The following is a 17,308-nucleotide window of genomic DNA, read 5'->3' as shown; positions in this document are numbered from 1 at the left end:
AACCACTTTGATTGAACCAGGCCAGTAGGTAAGGACTTTTCACTGGATAATAACCGAAGAATAAAAGAATGCATGACTGAAGTGATGGAGAACATGTTTGAAGGCAAACAAAAAGAGGAAATAACAGGTCAAGCAAATCTCCCTCTCAGATTCGACAGCAACCAGAAGAACATAAATACTGGCTGGTGATTTGATTAATCAGCTTTGTGATGGGCTACAAAATGCACAGTGCATTTCCTTAGCTGTGGATGCGTCCACTGACACCACTGACAATGCTGAGTTGCTGGTGTTTGTGAGTTTTTATGATGAGGCAAAGGGGGAGTTTGTTGAAGATGTGTTGGGCCTGACGAACCTCAGTGGACACACAAGGGGGCAAGACATTTATAAAGCAATAATGGGAATGCTGAATGAAAGAGGGTGCCGCTGCCTTTATTCATAACTGCAGCTCTTACACTGCGACCCTGAGGGATCAAGCACAGACACAATAACAATGAAAACTGCTGCATACAGATTATTTTTGTTTTTGCAACCTCGTGTTAAGAATCTTGTTGTAATTGTTTAAAAGTTTGAATGACCGTAATAAACGGACCTTTGTGTTATTGAAAAAAAAATGTTGGACCTTTAAGATTTGTATTTGAGTACCCCTGGTCTAGTATTTCAACAGTTTTACGACAAACTTTTTTTACATGGAAATGATTTTTTAAGATTGACAAATTCACAATTCACAATTCAAACGGGATTGAAAGATAATCTTTCTCTCCCCATTGACTTCAATACATTATTTTTCAGAAATAAGGTCCCATGGGGCGGAAGTAGATGGGCGTGACTTCGCCACTCTATAGCTTTTTGTACAGCAACAACAAAAGTACTTTATTCCCCACCATTTTTCATGTGTGGATGACTTCAAATAAAATAACATTTGTATGCGTGTACTAATGAAAAGTGCACGTAGAATTCTCCAACAAAGAGTTTAATAAAGCAATTGTATTCTTGAATTCAATAATACGAAATTACAAATTCATTTTAAAAAATCTGCAAAAGAATAACAAGGGCAAAAAATAATGCTAATTAGAGCACAAATAAAAAATAAAATACAAAGACAAATCTCGAAATACAGAGACGCAAAAAAAAAGGTATATTTTCTTTAAATTATTTGACATTTACTGCATTCCATTGTATTCATTGTATATGTTTCTATTTTTAAAAAAAAAGGATTTATTTGAAAATTTAAAAAATTTATTTTCTCTTTATTTAATGTAATTTATTTATTTGTATGTTGATACCATAGATAGACTGTATATATAGGTTGATACATACAGTATGTTGATCCTCTCAGCATAGTGCACTTAGTACAGACCTGCCTGTATCCACAGTATTTACGTTTTAGTGGGAAAAATGAACCCACTTACGATTTCACTCTCCACCATCTGCTTGTCGGCCTTCTTCTCCTCCAGCTCCTCCGTTGTCTTGTACAGCTCCTGTGGAAAAAACAACGGTTATACTCAGCATTAATCAACATAAGCAAAAAACCTACTCTTATTTAATCAATTAGGCTTATTTTTGGATTCTTCTGTATATTACTCGCAAAAATAACCTCTGCAGGAGAATGCAAATAATTAGATTGTTTTGTTTTTAAGGTCAAAAGCCAAAATGATAGTCAACCATTGATATTCTGTAATAAGTCAATAGATAAATAATGCAATATGTAGAGTTGTTGCATATTTTCAGTATCAATACAATTATTTAAACAAAACCTACCAATCGAAGTGTGTCTATTCATTATCTTGAAAGGCATTACTTCACTGTAAAAATACAAAGGTTTTTTTTACCTCTATGTGGCTCTGTTTCTGGCTGTTGTCCTCGTGCAGAAATCTTGTGGTTTCAGTAAGTTTTTCACAGTCTGTCTGAAGCTGCAGGATCGCATTCTGCACGTCGTTCACCAGCTCCCCGTTCTGAAGCACACATACACACTGTTATAAACACAGAGTCATATTCAAATATGCTTCACAGCGGTCCCAGCTTCAACATCACATTTGCTGAAAGTGAATAGTGTTGCATGAGTACAAAAAACATGACTGAACCTACCACAAATGTATCTTTACAATTCCCAATTTATACACATAGCTTAATAAACAGAACCGCAAAGACTTATGTATTCATGGTAGCATTATAGGGGAAATTATGTTGAAAATCACTATCTGATAAACCACATCTGAACCAAATATCATATTCAAAATAGTGATTTCAAAGAAACTCAATTCACTAACCAATGTTTCAACTATTGGATGAGTTTATATGCAAGTTTCAGTAATCATGGCTCAGTCCCAAAGCAGCAGGACTTGTTTTATTTAAACATTAACAATCCCACATGTGACTGATTACCAGAGGTTAAACACCTGGGACCCACCTGGGACAAGCCCCTACTGACATCGCAGCCGCCTTCCATGTTTGTCATCACACAGTGATTCAGCCGAGCAGAAATATAACCAATATCCATCTAGAATCATTTTTTGAGACATTTAGAGTTCACAGTATTCATCTACTCATTTAACACTCACCAGAATAAGCCCAGATATAAACCTTAAAGCACCACACGCCTAGCACGCACAATATAAAATGACACCTGACCAATACTTCACATTAGTTTTCCTGACCATTCTGCCGGTCTGTCACGGGATGCATCGCACTTGAAGTTTCTGCACTCACTTTATCTGTGTGTGGCAATACGCATTTCAGTTGCTATCCAATGTTCAGTTGCTGTGTTGCTGTGTTCTGCTTTTTGTATATCTGTTGAATACCAGCAGGGGAAACAAATACCCCCCTGGGACAGTAAATCTGAATCTCATCTATCTTGCCTCTCCGTCGTTGGGCGGCTGAGCTCTGCCTCCGCTCTGCTGCTGGAGCAGGCTGCTCACTGCGTCCTGCAACTGCTCATAGTGCTGGAACAGCAGGCTGAGCTTCCTGCCAACGTTCACCGGTTTGCCTGTGAACGCTGAGCCGAGTCCCTGACTGTCATCGTCGCCCTCATCCTGTCCCACCTCGGACAGGTCAGAGGTCAGCGACTGCATCATGTCCTCCAACATGCCTCGCAGGTCGTCCAGCTGAGGTCAGAGGGCAGACAGCTGACGTTAGACTCAAACTTTTTTAATTGTTTTTAATTACAGGTAAACAGTAACAGGCCTGTCGGTGCTGCAGCAGCATATCAGTATCTGACCTTCACTTAATGACCCTGTGTATCCCTTTTGTTGACTGCCCCCCCCTAACTGACCCTCCTGTCTGACCTGATTCTGCAAGTGCTGGTCTTCTGTTCTCTCCAAAGTTAAAGCCTGTTGAGCTTTGAGCTGCTTCAGATCCTCTTCCAGTTTCTGCACAGACTTCCTGCACATGACGGTACGAACATGAACACAGAACATCGTCTTCTCCGATCTGAACACTCACAAAGGACTAAGTATATCAACGCAACGTGGAGAAAGACCCCACATTTAAGTGATAAAAAGAAAAAGAAATGTCTATAGATTTAGAAGTGCAACATTTATCTTCAGGTTTTAATTTCTAACAAATCAACTTCACTGATTATAATAGGTTATAATAGTTTGGAGTTTTCAATCAGTTTTTGTTTTATTTTATTTTTAACATTGCAATTTCCTTTTAGTTTGCCTTCCATAAGCATCTGCTTGTTTAAGCTTGGTAAAACGACACTTGATCTGATAAAATATCAAAAACCGTTATGTTGTTATTTAATTCTAGAAGACTTTGAAATTGGAAAAAATAAGCACTATTCATAATGAAGCGTTGCAGCATCTGCTGTAAGTTTCTGTGGTTGCTGTCTCCCACCAGGTGATATTTAAATATTCTTTATCTAATTGTCATGGGTTTATCCTCAAGAAATACATATTTTTATATTTTGTTCAAGTGTAGAATACTTTTTATTTTTTTATTCTGATTTTAGTAATACAACTTTGCAATAATAACCTTGTACTGGTGATGGGGAAACTTTTCTCCAATATTTCACTGAGGCAAAATGCAATCAAACTAGAAACATTTCATGTAAAAAACATTCTAAACTCTATATTAATGTTTCTCAAGCTAGAAACTCCTGTAAAGAAGGACATACAAGTCCCACTTTGTTACCATCAACTGTGAACAACCACTACATTATTGTCGCAATCTCTGTTGCATCTTTCTTGTCTGCTTAAGTTTTGAAGGATGTGGCTCAGCTGTTGAGTAGATACATATTCTAGAGATGTCCCTGTGTTTCCTCCTGTCGTTACCTGAGGTAGGATATTTGCTGTCTGAGCTCAAGAGAGGCTTTGCTGTCTGCCTCCTCGTTCCCTGGAACTGCCTCTGAACTGGATTCTCTGTCTTGACTCGACATGTTCATAAACATGTCCTCCAAACTGTCCAGCTTGGGACAGACACATCGTTTGGATCAGAAAACATAGATTACTGAGGAGTGCACGCTGATGTTCTTAAGTTTCTCACCCACCTTTTCCCGGTCTTTCATCAGGTTGTCTATTAGAGCTTTCTGTTGGTTCAGCTGATCCATCATGTTATTTGATGCATTCCGTGAACCTACAAGTTCAATATGACATCATTAGTACAAGTCAGGGAAGTAAGTAATAGATCCAGGACAGGTAACTGACAGGTTTTTATTAATAATGATGAAAAAAAAAAAAAAATCTAAAGGCTGTCAATTAAAGTTTGTCTCTGGTCATCTTTTCCCTCCATGCCTAATAAATGCATAATCTATAGCAGGGGTCAGCAATCTTTTTGATATGAAGTGCCATTCAAAAAAAATTCTTTTACCAGCGTGCCGACGCTCGTGAACTGTCAACAAGAGGGCGGGGGGAGCCTCGCTGCGGGGAAGCAGTGTGTGGACCTGTCAGGGCAACTTACATAATGCCGAATTTAACAAACAAATTTTAATAATTGGTTTGAACGGCATAATAATAAGGACGATCGTACGTTCTGTGATTCTCCAGAGCACACAGATGGCCAGTCCGCCCCTTTGTAGCATGATATTTCGATGAGAGATGAGCAGATCGCCACTGGGCTTTCAACTAAATACACAGCCACGCAAAAACTGGGGCATTTGTACAGCTCCTTATGGGTACTGCAATTAGTGAAGTGCTTTCCTCCGTGGTGAAACGATCAGCACTGCACCACGGAGGAAAGCGGCAGAAAGTCGTCTGGAGTTAAAGAGAGTGGGGCTGCGTTGCGTGCATGGCTTCCTTCTGCAGGTCTCTGCTCCGCTCTGGCGGCGGTCTTGTTCAGGATCCGAAAATACAATTTAAATATTTTGCACACTTATTCCACTTATTCCTAGTGTGCCACTGGTTACGGTGCCAGGGGTTGCCGACCCCTGATCTATAGGTTTGTTGAGAATATATGAAATGTGTTAATGAAAATTGATTTCTATTTAAAATTCGTTACTATCATAAAGCTAAATTATCTTTAATCCCATGCAAGAGCATCTCTACTGGAGTGTCTTTTCTTTTGTATGTCATTTTGTTGGGTTTGGTACGTTTCTGGGTGTCCACCTCTCTAAAACCACTTTGAATACTGTGCTTGAAAACCACAACACAAAAATCCTAGACATTTTTCCATTAGATATATTTAATTTATTTTAGGGAAATAGGCTTTTTTGCAGACCCTTTTTTATGATATTATTGTTGTAACTCTTAGTTTTGCAAATTACTTTTTATAAAGACCCTAACCCTTTATTGCAGTGACAGTGTTGAATGGGGGAGACAGAGGGGATGACACACGCCCTCAGGCCAGATGTGAACCCGGTTCCTTCGCTTTGGGACGTAGCCTCAGGACATGGGCTAACAGCTCTACCAACTGAGCTACTGTATATGGCAAATAGGCAAAAAATAAACAACAACAAAAAAAGTTTTTGTTGTTTATTTTTTCCCTATTTGTATGAAATGTGCAGTATAAAAAACTAAAGTGAAGTCGAAGGTTAGGGGCTATATTCTGAAGCAGCATATTTCCCAAATATTGGAGTTTTCCTTTAAAATAATGTGATGTAACCTGATGATCTAAATATACAGTATAAAACGTTGTGCTATATACACACATGTGCAATATACCCTTTTACAATTCACACTTTATTTTTACTCTCAATTTATTTACAATTGGCGAACAGTACCAGCTACCTCTTTCATTTGACATGGTCTTTTTTTTTTTATATATTTTATATATATATATATATATATATATATATATATATATATATATATATTCTGCTACCCTTTTTACCATGGTTTATTTGTTTTTTTTAATTGTTATTAACTTGTGCATATTTAGTTTTTTTTTTTTTTTTAATATGCAATTCTATTCTCTTCACTTTATCTGCACTATACTTCTGCTGTTGTAATAATGTAAATGTTCCCGTTGTGGTACAAATAAAGGAATTCTGATTCTGTATAGATAGTAGTGATGGGTACCGAGCCCCGGTATTAAACGGGCCCCGGGGCTGAATTATTAAAGACCGTGGTACCGTTAAGCCCCGACGTTAGCGGTCTTTTTATCGGTACTGGAGACATGTAACAAATATATATCATATGTATTATTGCTACACAAACATTATATTGCAGTTTTGGTGTCGCCAACTCCGTTTCTAATACGCAAAAAGACTGCAAAATGCTTCTATGATTATTTTTCTGCCCCGCCTGCTTGCGAGGGGGAGGGGCAGTTTACAAAAACGTGGCTGCTACATGCAGCAACACACACACACACGGAGGAGATGGCGGAGAGAACGCGCTCCGAGGTGTGGTTAAACTTTACCCGTCTCGATGCTCGTTGCCTAAAGTGCAATAAGAGTTTAGCATGTAAGGGCGGTAACACGAGCAATTTCTCTAAACATTTATCAAAAGTGCACCACATTCAGACGGAGGAATGCACCGGGTTCGGCTGTCTTTCTAGTAGCTCTGTAGCCCCTTCCACGAGTAACGTTTCCAGGTCAGGTGTTATGTATGCTAGCAGCAACACACGGAGTTAACTACATTATACAAACATGGGTTAATGATTAGAGGTAAGTGAGTTATTTATTTTGTTAAAGTTTCAGCTATTCTGTTTACAGTTCTGTCATCAGATTATTTAATACGATTTGTTAAAACGTTGTTGTTTCTTTTGATGTGAAATATTATGTATTTAATTTAAATAAAAAGCAATATTAGTTTGGCTCACAATTTGTTGAGTTAGTTTACCCTTTTTTCTCTCCAAAAGAACCGATAAAAGTACCGTTAAAAGACCGGACTGATAAGCGGTATCGATAAAAGTAGTAGTACCGTAAAAACCTTAACGATACCCATCCCTAATAGATAGGAATTAGCTTTGTTAGTTTGTAGCACGAGGAAATCCTCTACCAGGACACATGGTATGTAGGTATGTGTGTGTGAGTAATTCAGTCTTTTAAGGTTGCTCTTTAAATGTTTACATAATCAGGCACAACAATCTCTCATGTAGAATAATAATTCAACACTCATCAGGTGCTATGCCACTACCTTTGTTAGTGATGAGCTCTTTCAGGTGCTTCAGCTGTGACGGTTCCAGCTTTCCTTGTTCCAGCGCAGCAACTCGAGCTCCCAGCTTGCTGAAACTCTCTTTCAGTTTGCCCATGTTCCTCAGGGCATCCACCGTCTCTGCGTAACGCTCCGAGCCGCTGGCCTTTCGAGGCAGGAGCGTAGCAGCAGCCGTCCCGCCTGTTTCAGGATCAGTCTGCTGTGGGGGCCCTGAGGGGACTGAAGGAGCCTCAGTGTCCAGAGAACCAGGAGCTGTGGGCCTGCTGGGGTCCTCCAGGGGGCTGGGGGAGGAGGGTGTGCTTGTGTGAGAAGGCGTTGTGTTTGCAGCAGTGAAGCTGCCGTGGAAAGGTGTGTGTGTGGGTCTGATCCCTTTGGCTGGATCGATAAGTCCTGAATTTACAAGGTCCTGCAGAAAAAGTAGAGACAAGGAGACAATACACAGGATTGTGCTGAATGATCACTTTTATTATAGAGTGTTTTAATCAGTCTGTTGGTGGTAAAGACAATGTAACACAAATCTGAACCTTTGAATGTTTTGACAAAGACACAATGTCTGACACCTCATTGACAGCAACATTCATTGATAATACACTGAAAAAACTGAACCATTGACTTTAATTAAATGTATTATGTCAACAAATGTCACAAAAAGGTATTCGGATAGTTGAAAGCAATAATATTGCGTTTTTGTTATTTAAACTTCATATTATTGTTTTCAACTACCCTAATACAGTTATGTGAAATCTGTTATTCATTAAAGTAAACGTTTCAGTTTTTTCAGTGTAGGGCTGTACAAATCTTTTTCCTTTACTGTACTAGTTTTAACCAGGCTTTTCGGATGAAGCTTTGAATATCTGTTGTCAATATTTTTCAGGTAATCACTCTAAACTTTTTCAAAGAAATCAGAAATGGGAATATAGTGGTTATTGGGTCAAATGAGTCATTCATTTCCCATGGAACCAGCTTTCTTTAATAAATACAACTTGTCATTGTGTCAGTGCTTGCTTCCTTTTGTTTGCAGCAAACTCTTTTTTGAGCGCAGTGAAAATGTGGTTTTTGAAAATCTAAAAAACAACACATTGTTTGTAGCAGAATTATTATTATTTTTGAGTGTTTTGAAATGATAAGATAAATATTTTTTCTATAAATGTTTACTTTTGGACGCTCTGGAGTTATTGGAAACAAGTCTGAAACAGTCCTACTAACGTATTCAACCTCTAAAAATATTATAATACTAATAATATTCAAGTACCCTAATCATTATCTGCTTTTAAATGTGGTATGTGGATGTGGAGGCTTATAGGCAGCTGCTCTGTGCATACATAAAGTCACCGTCTTCTACAATGAGGCCTTTTGAATGCTGATTTTTGACCAAGCATCACTACGATCCCCTTCAACGTTGTAGAAATATCTCAAAAAACAGACTCAATGCATGTCAGGAGTTTCCTGTCCCAGTCTGAGGCTGAAAGCAGGCTTGATTCTCTTACTGACACTTACTGAACTCTGTTTGGATCTCACCTTCTGCAGGATTTCTCTCTCGCTGAGCAGCGATGACTGCATGACGTCCCAGGTCACACACTGACTCAGCTCCTCGGGGGCCGGAAACTTCTGGAATGTGTCCTTCAGAGATTTCTGTCACAGCGACAACCGTTTTAAAGCAATTTTTGGAAAATCTGTCATTGGCAACTTTTGTAAATGTGTCGGAAAATAAATAATCTCAACACACTCACCACAGCTTCCTGCAGAGCGTCCACCTGGTGGCAGCACTTCTCCACTTCGGAGATCCTAACTGCCTCAGCACCAACCTTCAGGACAAAACAGAGGGAATACATGACTTCCTTTACACTGGGGGGGGCAGGTCCACATTAAGACCGGCTACTTCCCTCTTATCAATATAACTGATAATAAATTACTAAAATCTCTGTCGTAGGTATGTCCAAAAAGAAAGAAAATATACGTACATTTCTGCCACACCCTGATCATATATCACCTTTATGTATTATATAATGTTAGATACACTATATTGCTTGTTTTTGTGTATGAAACCGTTAGAGCAATTGTTCTACCTTCTCAGGTTTGTGGAGGGTTACTTTGAAACATCTCACTAAAGATAGCTGGCATCTGTGCTTCATAGCGATTTAAATGCTCAATCAGGGGTCAACATTTTTTTTTCTGGCAATTAATCAATTTATTTACTTAAATCTCAGAGCAGATTAGTGTCTCACTTTTCAACCACATCTATACTTAATTCTCAATGTGTCAAAAATATGACTGACGTTAATTATTGTGAGAGGTAACAGTAGTATTCAGCTCCCTTATACAGAGCATCCGGAAAGCATTCAGACCCCTTCACTTTTTTTACATTTTGTTATGTTACAGCCTTATTTCTAAATGGATTAAATTATTTATTTTTCTCAATATCCCACACACAATACCCATAATGACGAATAGAAAACGTTTTTAAAGAATTTTTTGCAAACATGTTGAAATAATAAAATGAAATATCACATGTACATAAGTATTCACACCCTTTGCTTTGACACTGAAGATTCAGCTCAAGTGCATCCTGTTTCCACTGATCACCCTTGAGATGTTTCTATTACTTGATTAGAATCCACCTGTAGTAAATAAAATTGATTGGACATGACTTGGAAAGGAACACACCTGTCTATATGAGGTCCCACCGTTGACAGTGCATATCAGAGCACAAACCAAGTCATGAGGTCCAAGGAATTGACTGTGGACCTGAGACAGGATTGTATCAAGGCACAGAACTGGGAAAGTTTACAGAAAAATGTCTGCAGCATTGAAGGTCCCAACGAGCACAGTGCTCTCCATTATTTGCAAATGGAAGATGTTTGAAACCACCAGGTCTCTTCTTAGAGCTTGCTGCCCGAACCAAACTGAACATCGGGGGGGAAGGGCCTTAGTCAGAGAGGTGACCAAGAACCCGATGGTTGCTCTGACAGAGCTCCAGTGTTCCTCTGTGGAGATGGGAGAACCTTCTAGAAGGACCACCATCTGTGCAGCACTCCACCAATCAGGCCTTTATGGTAGAGTGGCCAGAAGGAAGCCAAAGGCACATGAAAGCCCACATGGAGCACCTAGAGGACTCTTAGACCATGAGAAACCAAATTGTCTGGTTTGATGAAACCAACATGGATCTCTTTGGCCTGAATGCCAAGCATCATGTCTGGAGGAACCCAGGCACCGCTCATCGCCTGGCCAATCCCAAAGGTGAAGCTTGGTGGTACTGGTACTAGGATGGGTTAAATGCAGAGAACAAATGTCACTGTGTGTGCTGTGTGCTCTGCATGTGTGATCATTGAAGAGGGTTTCATCCCTCCAATTCTATTCTATGCTGTGGGGATGTTTTTCAGCAGCAGGAACTTTGAGACTAGTCAGGATCAAGGGAAAGATGAATGTAGCATTGCACAGGGAGATCCTTGATGAAAACCTTCTCCAGAGCACTCTGGACCTCAGACTGGGGCGAAGGTTCCCCCTTCAACGACCCTAAGCACACAGCCACGATAACAAAGGAGTTTGAAACAATCTGCAAAAAAGAATGGGAGAAACTGCCCAAAGATAGGTGTGCCAAGCTTGAAGCATCATACTCGAGAATACTTGAGGCTGTAATTGCTGCCAAAGGTGCTTCAACAAAGTATTGAGTAAAGGGTGTGAATACTTATGCACATATTTTAGTGTTTTATTTAATTCATTAGCAACAATTAAAACTGTTTCCACTTTGTCATTATGGGGTATTGTGTGTAGAATGTTGATAAAACAAATGAATTTAATCCAAATTGAAATATGGCTGTAACATAACAAAAATGTGTAAAAAGTGAAGGGGTATGAATACTTTCCGGATGCAATGTACACCCTCACCTGCTGCTGGCAGAGATCCTTCCTCTCTTCCTTCAGATTGTTTCCTTGGTTGTTGAGCTCCTGAATAAGCTTCATGGCCTAAAATGATAAAAGACAGACACTTACAAACCAAGCATTGGCCCGGACGTTTCATAACTTATTTTCTTTAACATTAAAATACAAAATATGTGTAATTAAATAGACTTTTTAAAAACTGTTCTCGATAAGATTCTATAGCTTCACTTATACTAACAATAACAATATTTACAAATGTTGTGAAGCTTAATTTTTTTAATGCATGTCTATGGAGTTGGAATATGGATGGATGGGTACGGATGCCAATAAATATGATTAATTAGTATAATATTTATAGAATTGAATACCAGTAGTAGGATTATGTATTAGTCATGTGATTCAAAACTTTCCAATAACTCCAGAGCGTTTAAAAGTCTAAAAATAAAGTTGAATTAAGTTGATTTAATAAAAAAAGATTGATTAAGTGTAACCAATTACATAATTTATTAAAATTGAGGATTTTGATTGACGATTAAATGTTTCTTCTTTTTTTTAGGGTAATGGTAATTTGACGGTAATATGTGGCTCAAATGACTTTGACACTTTGACATTCCCAAACATGTTAAACTAAAGAAATGTCTCAGGAATCTGACACATTGGAAACTACCTCTGACCTTAGACCGAATGAAAACAGACAAGACTTCAACAAAAGCTGACAAAGAAGCACAACCCGGATGAGACAAATCAAGCTGTTACATGATGATCCCTTCTTTGAATACGTTTTTTCATTTCCTGTGAGGCTGTCGAGGTTTGTTGGCAGGGTAAAAGTTTGTGTGTGTGCGTGTTTGCGTATGTAAGAACTGGAGCAAAGGACATTCCTGAGCTGCATGTGAGTCCGTGTGTTTGACTTGTGTTGAACGTGCCGGGCATGAAGTGATGCATGGCGACCCCACAGAGCTTCAGCCTCCATCAGCGGCTCTAATGACTAACAGCTTGTTAATAAGTGCCGCCACACTACATGACACAGATATGACCTGTTACCTGACCGGAACTAGGGCTTTATTTTATTTAGAATTTCTTCGGACAAATTATACTTTTATGTCATGTATAATAATTAAATCAACAATATTTTTCCCTCACATGGTCATATTATTTTAAAGATTTCTCTAAAAATAGTTGGACTATGTTTCAGCTTTGGAAGGAGGAATAAGCAGCATCACCGGAGTGATAATTATTATTTTTTATTTGAAAACGTACCCATCAGAATCAGTTTTATCAGTTTTCAAGTAGGGTTACACATACGAGGAATTTGCTTTGGTATAAATGTTGCTTACAAAGACACAGAAAGAAGAGTACATTGCAAAACATTTTTCTATTATAAAAGCAATTAGAACAAATATTTTAAGACTATTGTAACACATTCAAAATAAAGACAATAATTATACAAAATATAAAATGTATGTATATATGCGAGAAACTCAGAATACAGTTTTCTGAGCTTTTGTAAGTAAAATCAAAATCCAAACAATCATTTTAGACGCTACAACAGTAAGTACTGGCCATTGTTTAAAAAAAATTCAAAGGTTTATTTTTTACCTGAAAAACTCTAATTCTTGCTGCATATCTTAAGGGTTAGTATGCAACACCGAATACAATTTCAATTAAGAGCAAAAAACTATAGAATTCAAACAAGGTCAAAGACAAAAAATGTATAAATCTATGTAAAGGAAAAATTGCAATGATTAGGTGTATAAAATGTAGCTCTGCTGAGCTTTTCTTCAGTAAAAGATAAGGATTACTCTTCTCCCAAAGTGTCACTTTATAGATTGTTTTTAAAAATGCACTAATAACTGTTTGTTTAAAAGTCTGGGCTGCAGCCAATAATTATCTTTGCTATTGATAAATCTGCCAATTATTATGCAAATCCCATAGACAAGATTTTAAGATAATTAGCTTAATAATTAAAAGACAAGGCCAGAAAAAAGACCTCCCGGGCAGCAGTCATAACTCAGAGAAGTTACTCTGTAACCTGCTGCCTCATTTTCAGTAATCAACCATTAACTGACTGTTGTTGAACTTTGACCAGCAAATGTCACTCAGCTGTTCTCACATATCCTTTTTCCACTGAAAATCAGTTCGGTTCTAGCTCCGTGCTAGTGCTTTTCTGGTTGGGAGCTAATTCGCAGCTGGGAACCAGTTATTTTTCGACCGCCCAGTTACCCAGTGGTGCCACGTCATGACATAACCGTTTGTGTCGCACATTTTCATCATAGCAACGCCATTAACAACAACAACAATGTTTGTTCAGTTTGATTTGACACTGGAATCATAACACCGTTATCTTGTGTTAGATTGGTGATGTTAGCATAGAAACCAAAGCTAAATTTGACTATCCTGACTGGTTAGTGTTGCCTGACTTTACATATTTGTGTTTTTTATAAGTGTGGTCGCTTACTCGCTTTCTAGTGAATCATTTGATTCTCTCGCTGTACTCCGCAGGAATTGTTACTGCTCACGTTAATCTCGCCCCCCCGCCTCCGATTTAAACCTGACATATTTTTCTTGTTTCTTGAAAAGCAGTTTTTTGCTTCAAAACACGAACTGGTTCACAACCGGGCACTAGCTCCGAACTGGTCCTGGAACCGGTTTGGTTGGAAAAGGTAGAATCCCATTATGCACCATGGGGGGCCCACAGCCAAACAGACTATTATGAAATCCTCCCTCTGACAGGTTCATGGGGGAACCTTGACATGGCGTGTATTATTATGATGCTGTTGTGAGTGTTGTCTGAGAGCACGCCGGGTCAGCTCTTCAAAGCGCCGTCAACGGATACTGCAGCTGACCCCGACCATGCTCAGAGGACATGAATGATTCAGACGGGCTTCTAAAAGAAGCAGCATCACCTGCACCTGCCCCATGTCCTGCTTTTCATCCCCTGACAACCAGAGGCATCTCTGTGGGGGACTAATTACCCCCCCATCACCAAGAGGGAGGGGGGAGGAGCGATGGAGAGATCAGGAGCAAGGGTGGAGAGTCTATAAAATGTTAGGAAAGATGCTTAAAAGATTATCAATCTGCTGTTTTATATGTTTTGTTCCCCTATGTTCTAGTGTATCAATATTTTTTTGTATTTAGGGCTGAACTATTAATCAACATTTTCTCATTATTGCATGAGTATGTCCTGCAATTTTCTAACTGCAGAAGGTGGAACATTTTTATGGCATAATTAACATTTTAAATGAAAAATGGTGGTGCTTAAGAAATGTCCTGACATACATTTCATATTCTGCAGAACTTAGAGAAAACCTCCCTGAAAGAGATCCCTGCAAGGTTGCAGCATAATAAATTGAATATGTTTTTCAATAAAAGCCTTGGAACAATCTGTAAAACATCATTTTTTCCAGATATCGCAAATGATATGATGATTGGACCGTCAGTCAAAATAATCACAATAAGATCATTGGGAATGAATGCAGGTGTATAACCAAAGGTCCTCGCCTGTATCTAACCGTGGTTTAAAAGTGGCGTGAGAGAAACCTGAACAGAGACACGCAGAGGTCATTTGAGATGTCAGGGTGGCGCCCATCTCCCATTGTCCTCTCTGTCATTAGGGGCTTATTACTGCGCTGAAATGTTCACTGCAACTCGCCGGATACAGAAGAGAGACCTGCTTGCTCAAAGGTCTCAGAGTAGAGAGGGAATTCCAGGTGAAATACCTTGAGTTTCTTTGAAATTAAAATCCCCGTCATTTATGTAATAGTACAATAAATAGATTTTTTTTTAAAGAAAAAGAAAGGAGACCTCTTTGTGCTACCGCAGTTTTAAGATACTGAAAATATACTGATTTTATCATTATTATTTGTACTTTATTTGACCCTTAATTTATTCTTGTTTTTATTATCAATAACGTTATTATGTTCATTCTTTGAAAAGGTCCCCTTATTTTAAAGCCCTTTGTGCTGCATGTGTTGTGTGAAAGGTGCTATACAAATCTATTTTTGTATTATTTAGGTCATTTACCAGTTGCAACATGAAGTGATGAAAACATTAATGCATTAACAAACAATAATAATCTAATTATTTTATCCGGAAAGGGACTTTTCTGCAAACTCGAACTATACCGGGTATAAGTTATATTTTCTTTATTACTGACCATGTATTTTGGTATTGTACATACACTTATTTTTGTGTAAAGTATGTCAATAACACTTAATATTATTGATATTATTACTACTATTGTTGTATTATGGATAGTTTTCTTAATTTTCATATGTAAGGTTGAAAAAACCTTGTTGTTTTTAATTTTGGACAATATATAAAATATACATAAAAAAATGTTTTGGTACACATTCTAAGCTGGTTAAATAAATGGAATATAACTGCATTTTGTTGTTTTTAAAAATAATAAGACAAACTTTCTCTCACCTCGGACAGGCCGTCCTCGCAGGTCTGGATGCGGCACAGGAGTCTCCCCTGACCGTCCGCAGCAGGACGGGAGGAGATGACCAGAGACATGGAGGAGTCTACCCGCTGCTGCAGCTCGGTGCCGGGCTGAACCTCCAGCTCCAGCCCCGTGGAGATGTCACTCTGAACCTGCTGCTTCTCTCCCTCCTCCGTGTGCTTGTCCACCTGCTGTAGAGAGGGGACAGCCACCAGAGACTCAGGTGGCCCGTCCCTGGGAGAAGTATCCGTCCACCCGGTCTTCAACTCCCGGATATTCAGCTGCCGGAGGATGGCATTGAGCAGGGCGTACAGGGCGCTAAAGTTGACAGCTCCCTTGGAAGGTGTCCCAATAGCTAAATTCAACAAGTCAACAAGGCTGATGTTCTCCATCTTTGTTTGTGTGCGAGGAAACAAACCGTTAATTAAAGTTCAGCTAACGTTAGCTAGCTTTAAAAAAAAAACGTACAACTTCTACAAACAACCGTTAATTTCGTTTGTGACGCCCCCTGTGTGGATTTAAGGCGAACATAAATTGGATAAAGTATAAAATATATATATAATTTAAATGCTTCTTAAATGTTCTTTCTATAATGTTAATAACCGTGTACGGCATCCCCCCGCGGCGGTAATCTCGGTGTCCGTTAGTAGAGTCAGAGTGTGATAAAGTTCAAGAGAAAACAGCAACCCGGCTACGTCAAAAAGGACGCATTTACCGGAAATACAGGAAATAGCCCTTCAAAATAAAACGAAGAGAATATGAGATATATGCACCTTTATAATTAATCGTAAACACAGTTTTTCCACATAATAATTACACCTATTACTCAATACCTGGTCATTTAAGATAGTTTGGATAATATAAAAATGTATTTTGGTACCAGTAGAATTATATTATTCGTGTACATGTATTACATGTCTTATATATGTAATATGTAATGTAAAGCACTTTGAATACTTGTAAAAGCACTCAAATAAATGCAATTAATTATTATTATTAAATGTATTTCCAATGTACTTCCTGCAATTATAAGGTGAATGCATTTGAACCTTTGCCAGTGTTTTGGTTTGATTTTCATTTAGATCTTAAAACACATTTTGCCAATTGTCTAATTCTAATACTTTTAGTAGATCTTGTGTATTTTATACTTGTACTGAAGGATCAACATAAATGTATCACCTGTCGTCAACTTCTCTAAATAGGAAGGCTTTTATTTTTAAGTTGTGACCGGATACTGTATTTAGCATCCATTCTAGCTTGACGACACCGGCACTGTTGACAGATTCCCACGTTGGGATATCCTCGCAGCGTTACAGGTTGCTATGCAACAAGCTGCAATCATGCAGCGTTCAAGGAAGGGTAGAATGTAGTCTTTTCCAAGAAAAAAAACCCCTGTCTTTATATTTTTTACATAATAAAGCAAAAACAGTACTGTAACTTTTGCTTATCTTACAGTTCA

The 17,308-nt window shown here is 38.5% G+C and overlaps 1 protein-coding gene across 4 annotated transcripts in view; it reads right to left on the bottom strand.

The window, feature by feature from the left end:
* The window catches only part of LOC307015528 (glutamine-rich protein 2), a 32,862-nt gene extending 16,351 nt beyond the window's left edge, over positions 1 to 16,511 (bottom strand). For 2 of the 4 annotated variants that reach the window (XR_013801566.1, XM_079644193.1), the window contains exons 1-11: positions 15,834 to 16,510; positions 11,415 to 11,492; positions 9,260 to 9,334; positions 9,048 to 9,161; positions 7,512 to 7,935; positions 4,487 to 4,572; positions 4,272 to 4,405; positions 3,282 to 3,378; positions 2,856 to 3,101; positions 1,830 to 1,952; positions 1,410 to 1,478 (exon numbers count right to left, since the gene is read on the bottom strand). Coding sequence is in view for 3 of the 4 variants with exons in the window: in XM_079644193.1 (XP_079500319.1) it covers positions 1,410 to 1,478; positions 1,830 to 1,952; positions 2,856 to 3,101; positions 3,282 to 3,378; positions 4,272 to 4,405; positions 4,487 to 4,572; positions 7,512 to 7,935; positions 9,048 to 9,161; positions 9,260 to 9,334; positions 11,415 to 11,492; positions 15,834 to 16,241 (1,854 nt within the window). In the remaining variant the exon portion in view is untranslated. Of the gene's footprint in view, positions 1 to 1,409; positions 1,479 to 1,829; positions 1,953 to 2,855; positions 3,102 to 3,281; positions 3,379 to 4,271; positions 4,406 to 4,486; positions 4,573 to 7,511; positions 7,936 to 9,047; positions 9,162 to 9,259; positions 9,335 to 11,414; positions 11,493 to 15,833 lie in introns of all 4 variants that reach the window. The other 2 variants (XM_079644194.1, XM_079644195.1) reach the window with 2 other exon arrangements.
* Positions 16,512 to 17,308: the final 797 nt, after the last annotated feature.

The sequence above is a fragment of the Notothenia rossii genome (assembly GCF_949606895.1).
Source record: "Notothenia rossii genome assembly, chromosome: 8".
Lineage (NCBI taxonomy): Eukaryota > Metazoa > Chordata > Actinopteri > Perciformes > Nototheniidae > Notothenia > Notothenia rossii.
Note: the sequence above shows the minus strand (reverse complement) of the source record. Positions and strands in the feature narration are given on the sequence as shown.